General features: G+C 36.4%; 1 protein-coding gene across 1 annotated transcript; it reads right to left on the reverse strand.

The window, feature by feature from the left end:
• FRRS1 (ferric chelate reductase 1) lies at positions 1-10329 on the reverse strand (the record flags this gene model as incomplete). Its single annotated transcript, XM_079535629.1, has 15 exons — positions 1-93; positions 199-260; positions 710-853; positions 1649-1707; positions 1847-1944; positions 2752-2838; positions 3115-3230; positions 3852-3968; positions 4531-4678; positions 5998-6096; positions 7045-7224; positions 8081-8231; positions 8852-8946; positions 9776-9912; positions 10134-10329. 15 exons carry the CDS (start codon positions 10327-10329, stop codon positions 1-3), a joined length of 1782 nt encoding a protein of 593 aa, XP_079391755.1.

Here is a 10329-nt window from a genome sequence, read left to right on the forward strand (position 1 = left end):
TCATACTTGGTTGATTGCTGCCAGGAAGGCAATGAGGAATATTATATTTCCACAGACATAAATGGTTAACACAATCTGTTTAAACAGGTTACCCTGCAAGAGAATAGAAGAAAACAAGTAAAACCACAGAAGTATTAGCCTTCCTATTTGTTTTTGAAAACATCATCTCATGGTAGGTATGTAAAAATGGTTACTTACTTCTGCTTCTGCAGATGTGAGTGACTGCAATATCTGTACTCTGTCATCCTCTATCAGTTCAACTGTTATGTGGAAGAAAAAAATACAGTTGTCTGCTCTTAAGAGGAAGGCATTTTTTTGTATTCATATAGCACAAGTTTTGACCCTATGACTAAGTAAATCACTCCTGTAAAGCACCAAATTTGAAAAGCACTTGGAAGTCATTTGACATTTCACAAACTTTACAGCAGAAACAAATTGGGTTGACCTACAAAAAGTAGGTTATGGTCATTAAGATGACAAAACAAAGTTGTCTTTCAATAGAATGAATCAAGATAGTGAGATCTGAGCTGAACAAAACATTTATGAGTTAAAAGTTGAAAACTTTTTTATTGCTATATGAATTTGTGCACCATTATTTCCTAGTTATTCCCTTCAGCTTGTAAGTTAGAAACTAAAAAACACCTCTTGAAATTCAGCTCACTCAGATCTTTTGCAAGCAAGGTGAAAATAAGCCCAGTTGGACTTGTACCTTTACGTATGAGACAGTAGCTGTGTATCTCCAGAAGAACATCAGTACCAACATGCCAGGCTACAAAACCAATCATTGTATAGGTGTCCCATGGGTCTGGTAGGTCAAGTGCAGGCAGATCCATTCCCAAGAACATAGTTACCACTAGTCAGTAAGAATGAGATGAAGAGATGCTGAGTGCTGTGTCAGGGCAAATAAAACAATTTTCTTAACACACTTTTGTGAACAGATTTCCCACAAAATACCTAGAGTTTCTGGGGGAGTGAGGTTAAAGGAGTCTGTGAAACTAAGAAGCTTTTCCTGTATGAATGGGTATGGAAACAGAAAGAAGGCCAGAAAATCAGTTTTTATCCTGCACAGTGCTCTTCACAGCCATAAAAGCATGAGCATTTCTGACTATGAGGATGACCACAGTCACTGAAACTTTTGTGACTAAGTTGAATGTGGAACCTTTTCTCCACAAAGAGAATAAAAACCATTTTGTAGTCCTGTAAGTTAAACAAGACTGCAATACTGAGCTATGTTACTGTAAGAACAAATTTGTCCAAGTCACTTTGGTATTATGAGCCACTTGTTCTCCTTTAAAGGTGCAGAAGATAGCCATGAAAAAGAGAAAGAAAAATCTCTAGAATTCATATTATGAAGTGAAAGCTATGAGGTAAGACAACACATTTTGCATCTCCACCTTAAACTGGGCTGAGTGTAGGAAAAACACAAACCATATAATATTGTTAAATCCTTTGGATTTTTTGTTGTTAGTTTTTTCCTCAGTTTCAAAATTAGAATAACTTACCTCACACCAGAAAACATCACGTGAGCTAAAAACTCAACATCTGGATGTCCAGATAGATGCTCTAGATGAATAATAGTCTAGATAATTAACAGCATGAGTTTCTTCGTATCACATAAAAGACAGTTACAACTATCACTCCTACTCACCAGCTAGTATTCTAGCAGTTGTACCAATACTCCAGTGAAACCAGTTAAACAATTGCCTCCTATGCAATAAAAAAAAGCATTTTATTATGTTTAGGAAAAAAAAAATACTTGAAAACAGATACTGAAAAGATTTATCTAAAGCAGGTAACAAAACATTTTATTTCTGTGATTAAAATTTAATAAGTTAGCTGTGAGTACCTTGGTGCATGAGGAGATGGTCTGAAACCTGCCATAAGAGGTTGAAAGATTGTCAGAGCCATCACAGTACAGCCAAGATACGGATGAAAACCTGCTTGCTAAACATAAAAGCATTTTTTGTTTAATATCTTATCCATATAGAGATATAGGAAAAAATATCAGAAATATGTTAATTTTACATAAGCTAGCAAAAGTAAATCATAGTGGTAGAACAGCAGTGTGCTTAAACTGACAATGGTGACAGAACACAGCTGAATGGAGGTGGTTCTCCAAAGGAGAAGGAGGCATGAGTAAGTCTGCTCAGGGTTTGCCTCATTTTTCTGTTGTACAAAGAAATTCTTCCACCTAAACAGAAGAGTGGTATTACTGTAGCAGCAATGCTGTAAACTCTTCATCCTCAACCACATATCACTAGGAAAGGCCTATTTCTTAACTCTTCCCAATACTGGTTTCTCCCTTTCATTCCATTTGTTCTAGTTTTACTCGAAAAGAATTTATTCATTTTCCCTAGCTATCAACTCATGCCTGTGACTTTTGTATCCCACCTTTAATAGAGATTCTCTCTAGAGATTCTCTCGGAGAACTTCCCTGTTTCTGGAATCACCTTGCATCAGGTAACATACAGGTGACAGCAACAGATCCCTGCCTGAACCCCAGTGTAACCAAGGGTTTCATTTGGGAGAAAGTGGAAGGAAGGAAAATCCGATGGAATTTTACCCACTTATTGCTGAAGGTGGGAACATCCCTCATCTATTTTGCTAGAATCTGAAGTCAGCCTTCTTAACAGATTTACAGGAAATTTCTTTGACAATAGTTATAACATATCAATCAGCAATGGACCTACTTCTCATTCATTTGGTTCTACTTTTATATTAGTAAGAGTTAAAAATAAAAACTACACTTACTTTGCTCCAACCACCTCGGTATATGAAGGGCAATACAAAAGAAATGCTGGTAAGCATAACGGTGGTCAACATAAGCGTACGATGCACCTGGAAAAATGAAGTTCACATTTAGAAACTCCATAACTTTTCTAGTAAATATTAAAATACATCTAATGATCTGTAGGTAAGAATGTTCTTAGCTGCCTCTTTGGACTTTGCTTTTACTAGTGAAGTAGGTAAATTTCTGATTTGCAGTTATTCTGCAAGTTTAAATAAAGAAAACAACATCAAATTTGAACTCTTATTTCTAAGATCTAGTAAGTTTTAATTTTGCCAACTAGAGGCAGAACATACAGCTAGAGATATGGGAGAGATTTTGCACACCTGAAACCATAACTCTTTTCCAAATAAGAATGAATGAGTCCAGACAGGCTTGAAGAATCGTGCAACAACAACACCAATACTAACTGTACTTATCCAAGCAACAAACATCAGTGCACCTGAAAAACAGGAAAAAAAAGAAACAGTTAATTATGACTAATTCAACTGCATGTTAATACTGCTTCAGTCTGTGTTTTAATGGCTTATTTTGTGTGTATACAGTCAGAATATGCCATTGATAAGTTTTTAATCACCTAGTGCTGTCTAAAATTCTGTAGCATTTTATCTTGCTAACAGGTAGGATCATCCATATAAAGATGTTTATAACACTCTTGGCACGATGGAGCAGCTTATACAAGCTTATACAAAGAATAGATAATTGACCTTTATTACAAGCTTTCAACAGAATGAGTGACAGTTCTCTCATGAGCCTGGTTTACATTTCAGTACTGAGAAAATAATTCTCTCTTTGGCTCTGGACTATCAATTGATAAAATTCTCATTTCAGATGGAAACCTGGGGAGGATAGAAGGGGAGGGAAATCCTGTAGCAGTGTTCTTGAAATAGAAAACAATAACTTTACTCTGACTTCACAGTCTCAGATCTTGCTATCCAACAGTATGTATAATGCCAATAACAGAAAGACAAGAGGAAATACCTACTATACAATAGTGAGTAAAACAGCTCTCTAGTCTCAGCTGATCTTGGACTGGAAGTCAAAGCTAAAAAGTGCAGCTTACCATGAGCCTTGATAAGTCTCGGGGAGCGGGAACCTCCAATATCCTGAGGAATGCCTGTGACATTGTACATTCCATCGGTGATCAGAGGCTGATGGCGATGTTTATATATTGGACCACCTAACCAGTGATAAAATTGTTTAGTTAAGGCATATGAGAGTTACAGCACTTGCAAAATAAATCTAATCCTTATTTATGAATTTAAACCCTACTGTGACCATGGAGGCTAGTTACACAAAACATCTAACATGAAATAAGGTAGGAACGCAGCTTGTGAATCAAAATTTGAAGAGGTCTTCTAATCTACCTTGTATGTACTTAACGTACAAGAACCAATCATTCCTCCATAGAAAACAGATCTCTACACACACAAGATGTGAAGAATAATTCCTGCTGATGCTATTCTCCATTTTAAAATGGATGCACCCAGCCTTCAAGAAGATAAAAGTTGCTATGATCAAGTGGGTATGCAGCACAAGTATACAAGTAAGCTTACTTTATTTTCCAAGAGCAAACCTGAGAGACAATAAAGATGACTGGACAAAGTGACTCACACAAGCTTGGAAATCAACTCCTTAGTTTGGATACTAATTTTTTACAGATAATGTATCTTATACTGGGGCAACTCATTTAGAGCTAATAAAAAAATAAATAAATAAAAGCAACCACACATCAGATTTACCTTCACTAGCTTCCCCATCTGCTAGAAAGATGTAGTAACTGGCATTCATGTTAAACCTCCCCTTATATGTAGGGAGACTAACATTCCTTCTAAAAGAACATTGAAGAACACCATCCACAAGCCTCCATGACACATCTTCAAGAGCATTCTGTGAAACAGAAAACATTTTTTCCAGACAAACAATTCTTTTGTTGCTTTGAAGACCACTGCTTGAGCTTGTTTCAAGTTGGCAACACAAACAGTATTCCTATGATATCTCAAGTAATGAGATAAAGCATTTCTTACACTAACAAAAGCAAGAGGTAATTCTTTCACCTCTGCAGTTCTAGATGATCGTAATACAGTAACAGAGCATTGGATATAAAACAGTTCAGTTGGAAGGTAAAAATCAAGTTCGACTGCCTAACTACTTCAGGGATGACTGAAGGTTAAAGCACATCAAGAGCATTATCTAAATGCTTCTTTAACACTGATATGCACCAGGTATCAATTACCTTAACAGTTATTCTCTTCTAGTGTTTGACAACCCCCATAGTAAGTTAACTTTTCCTAATATCTAGTTTAACTCTAGTGTCAGACCATCACAATTTGGGTCAACTGCTTTCAAGATAAGATATACATTAATAGCAAATAAATGACCAGCCTTCTCTGTAGAACCATGAACACAGACAAAGTAAAAGCCCAGTACAACCATAAGAAAGTGTTAAGAGTAAGATCAGCAGTCACAGAACCAAAGACTGGCTTGAGTTGTAAAGGACCTTAAAATCATCTAGTTCCAAACCCCCTGTCATGGGCAGAGTTGCCACTCACTGGATCAGACTGCCTGGGTCCCATCCAACCTGGCCTTGAACACCCCAGGAATAGAGCATCTACAGCTTCTCTGGGCAACCTGTTCCAGCACCTCACCACTCTAACAAGGTTATGTACTACAGAGGTCCTAACTCACTTTTCTGCTTTAAACCCCCTAGTTAAGCAAATATTTCTAGCTAAAATGTCAAGACTTCATTTTGCTTCACCTTTTGCTGTGCTAATACATCCAAAGAAATTTTGAGAGTAAGTAGTTTTAAGTTAGCCTCGCAAGTATCACTTGCACAAAGAAATGATGAGGCAATGATCTGGGGAAAGAAAAATCTTTTGTATAATAACTTAGAAGGTACGTCAGTAAGTCAGTGTAGCAACCAAAGGTTTGTATTTATTACCACAAGTTTTTACAACTCATAAATATGCTCTCCTTAGTGGGACATAGTGTACTGAGTTCTCTCGTCATATCACTTATATTTAAAATACATTTAGGCTTCCAAAGGTAAAGTTTCCTAGGAAGAAAAAGCCTAACCATTCTCACTTCAAAGAATTCTACATTTAACTTACTATTTAAAACTGCTTTTCAAAATAAAAGCACAAAGCAGTCATAGACTACTCATCAATTCAAACCCATTTTTGTTTGAAAGTTTAGATGCTTCTGTATACCTTTGAATCCAGAACAGGAGGACTTCGTCCCTTCAGGTAAGCAGTGCTTACACTAACATGGTGGTCCTCATTAATACACAGATATGCATCATCATCACCCTAGAAAGTTTAAAAGGAAAAAGTATTTATAGATTAGTAAAAACTCCTACTGGCAACCTCCTAAAGCACACTGATTTAATACATACAGCAAATTGGTAGTGTTGATCAGAGGTATAGTAGAAGACTCGAGACAAAGTTTTCTAGCTTTTAAGCTATTTCCCATCTTCCAAACATCTCAGCGTTACAGGGGACCCACATTAAGCCAAACAGATGTCACAGGCACATCATGACTTACCCTACCCATCTACCCCTAAGTGACAACATTATTAGAAGTTCTTCTATATATTTATAATTCTACTAAATTTACCAAAAAGGATAGGAGTCAGATATTGATGGTATTTTAAAAAGCTCTTTAGTTAGAAGTGGTTTCTCATAGCCATATAGATATAAAGTATTTAAGAACAAAGTTCTCTTTTACTAGGAACATGAAAATAAGAAGTATCTCCTTTGTACAACTGTTACTTTATGGATTTCATATTTGTCAGCAGCATTTTCCCTTCACTTCAACTGCAATTAAAAGTCCCTGAATACATTTTAAAGATTGAATTGAGTCCCTCACGTTAACGATGCTGAAATTCAAGTGGTTTTCAGAAAACTTAACAACATAGCTTTGAACAAATAGTGATTTGGTTTTCTCTTCTAGGTAGCAAAGCAAGATTGATCTTACCAAGAATTCCAAACAGCTACTGTACTATTACTAAGTTTGGATTCTGTGAAGACAGATATCCATAAGGGGATTTACTGCAGAAAGTCAGCTTCAAGCTAAGACTCCACACCACATATAAAAAGTCATTACCTCTTCTTCGGCACTATAAGAAAGAAATGCCTTTGTTTTCAATTTAGAAATATTTCAGTTTTCCATATGCATGTTTTGCTAAGGTACCACTGAAACTCTACGAGGATTACAGGATTACAAAAGAAGCTAGAGAAGTAGAATAGGATACTCACCATCCATTGGTCATAGGACAGTGCAAATGCTAAATATCCTTCACTGGGACCACTCATTTCAATAAGTACTGATCTCCTCTCTTGACGGAAGGATAGGAAAAAGCAGGAAGCATTCTCAGGATCACAGTTTGAAGGGTTCCTAAGGCAGAACTTTGTATTTCCACAATCTGATGCATTAAACTAGAATATTAATCAAACAAATATGACATAAGCAATGAGGGTTTTTCACTCTCCTTCCTCCCTTTTCAACCTACTCTAGAAGAAGGCACTTATTTCCACTTCCTTGTATGCTATCTATGCCCATATACCAATTTCTTAATTCACTCCTACAGTTACCAAAGGGGAGAATTTATTGCCATTTTACATAGTAAGATGTATTTTTAGTTAAACTGAATTCCCACTTCAAAGACTTCATTCAGTAACTTTAAATTTTTGGGGAAAACATCCTAGTTTAATCTTGAGAAGTCAAAATCAGCTGTAGAGTAGGAAAGAAAGGAAGACCAGCTTTGTTTCCTTTTTAAAAGTAGAAATCCCACTGATAAGCAATGAGACAATACATGCATTAGAAATCAGTGTTACTCTGAATCAACTACTGATGCTTTCTCAGTCCACAAGTGTTTCTTCCTCACACAAGAAACAGAAGTCAATACTATTGATTAAATCAAAACTTTCTGAACCTGCAGTTACTAAATAGGAGGTTTGGAATCAAGATCAGAAGAAGTCCATTCTCACCTCTTTTCTCAGATATACAATTTATTTTTCTTTTTTTAAATCTGGCCTTTAAAAAGCTGAGAGAACATTTATAACTTAGCCTATGTGTGATGTGAAACATTTAACCCACACAGATTCAATGTAATTAACCTAATGCAAAAAGTGGACATCTAAAGCTCTTAGTATCCAGTACACAAGTTACTCATCTTTATCTTCCCCCTTCTACCAATCTAGGGGCAGAATATCTGAGACCACATCAATGGGTCTTAAACTCCATTCATCACAAGCATAAGAAATCGCACTTCCTGGGTTTATAATTACTTACAGGCTTTGTTAAGTAGGAAGCTGAATGTGAAGTTGATACAGCCTCTGATGTTGTGTACAAGGGTGTTGTTGAGAATGGTGCATTAGGCTGAGAAACAACAGGACCAGGAATCTTCACCCAAAAAGTCTTGTATTTCTTCACAACTGTGGCTCTTAAGAAACCCCCCCCACACACACACACACTTGATCAGTACTATATACATCAACAGCTGAATGTTATTTAAAAAAAAAAAAAAGCTGTTCCTGTAGCATATTTCTGGCCTCTATCATTTCTTGTGTTTTAAGTAGGAAAATACCTAAAAAATACCAATGGAAAAATAATGTTAAAGCACCCTACTGCATGTTCCTTACATTCATGCTTCCTGCACAAACAGCAGTCTTAGAAGACAGATATTTATAACTTCACTTATATCCCTTAGTTCCAGAAAAAAGCTGACAGTATAATGGAAGAGAATTATATTACGTACAGAGAAAAAGATTCACACTGTGTATTACAGCACCATATATGCACAAGAATTCATCAGTTAACTAGAAATACCAAATTGCAGAACTCCATTCTACTCTCATCTCAAAAATAAAATGAGCATCTCACAGATTTCCCTAAAGAACAAACACCTGCATTAATGTAGACTCTACAGTGTACGTGTTGACATTTCAGGTCATTAGTCCAGGGACCCTTCCCGGTTGCTGGTCAATAATTGCTACAGACAATGCTACATGTTCATCATCTTCTGCATTTTAATATGCCAGAACTAACATTAGGACTACTTACAGAAATCGCACACGTTTTGGTGCATCTCCAGGAGCAATCCAATAAACTTTTACAACTTTTTTTTTTGCTTTATTTGTGTGACTAACAGCTGAATTCTGAAAACAAACATATTAAAAGTTACACAGAATACACACTAAAGAGTTTTAATTTAAACCCTGAATTATTGCACCATTACCCTGCAAATACAGTCACAGCAAAAACTTCTTAAGTTAATCATGATCAACAATACCATTGGCCTTAAAGTACTAATGAATAATTGGATTCCATAGGTATCAAGTGGAAGACAAGGAGAAAGAAAAATGCATCCAGGCAAATTTGAGAACTTTGTTCAGTCCAGCTCAAATAAGTTCATAAATTTTGAGCTGGTTGCTGAAACAATGATCAGAGTCAATCCTTTGTGTGAGGCTAAACCAGTTCATCTAAAACAAATACTCGAGACTGTGATCTAACCTGTTAAGAAGAAAGCTCCACTAACATTATCCTTTGTATTAGTTCTGTCAGTTAATGGCCTGTTCTAGCCTTTGTTTTCCACAATAATTGGCCTAAACTTTCCTCGCTGTAAGACATTCGTTTTGTCCTCAATAATTCTCCTCCTCAAAGCAAGTAGAGCACATACTCATCTTTTTAAGAACAAGCACAATGATATGAATGCAGAACATTACACTCATTGTACTCAAGTTGTGTTATGCCTGCTACACCTTACTACAGTAGTATTACATGACCTAGAGAATTTAAATAGCTCATAAAAATAGTCAGACAAAATTGCAGTGAACCATGCCTATATAATAAAAGTTATAGTAATTTCCTGAGAGATTTACTGAGCTCAAAAATAAGAGTAGGAAGATTTGTTCTGCTCTATTACATATGTGAACTACTACAAATACTACAGTGCCCAACATCCCATTTTAAGATAGTAGACTGTACCGTGGTATGGCCACATGTCAGAAGCTGAGAATGTCTCCGGTCAACTAATACAAAAGAACCAACTGCAGGGCTGTCCAAGTCTTCTGCATCCCGAGCTTGTATGAAAAATCCTTCAAAATCTGGACCAGACAGCTGAACTGAAGAATAAAAACAAAAGGAAGTTGCAATATCCTGCAGAGAAAAAATGAAATGCTTCCACAACAACCAGCTCATTTCACAAGCACTGAGTGGCTGCTGAAGGGGGCAACTGAACAAGACTCAATTTCTTACACAGTTCTGGCGTAGTTACCCATGCAAAGACATACTAAAGTACAAAGAAACAGTTAATTAAGCTTTTAAATTATAATTGGGATCATACCTTCTACACTGTCCCCAGGTTTAAATTCAGTCCTATTAACTGTAATGACATGCTCAGGCGACAGTTTTGGAGAGATACCATGACAGGGCACCATGCTAGTGCAGGCTTCTCTTACTTTTCCATTTGGATATCCATCCACAGATGCATGGAAGCAAACAAACATCAGAACAACAAAAGCAAGGCCAGGCAGCTCCAT

The sequence above is a fragment of the Tetrao urogallus genome, assembly GCF_951394365.1.
Source record: "Tetrao urogallus genome assembly, chromosome: 5".
In the NCBI taxonomy this organism is placed as follows: Eukaryota; Metazoa; Chordata; class Aves; order Galliformes; family Phasianidae; genus Tetrao; species Tetrao urogallus.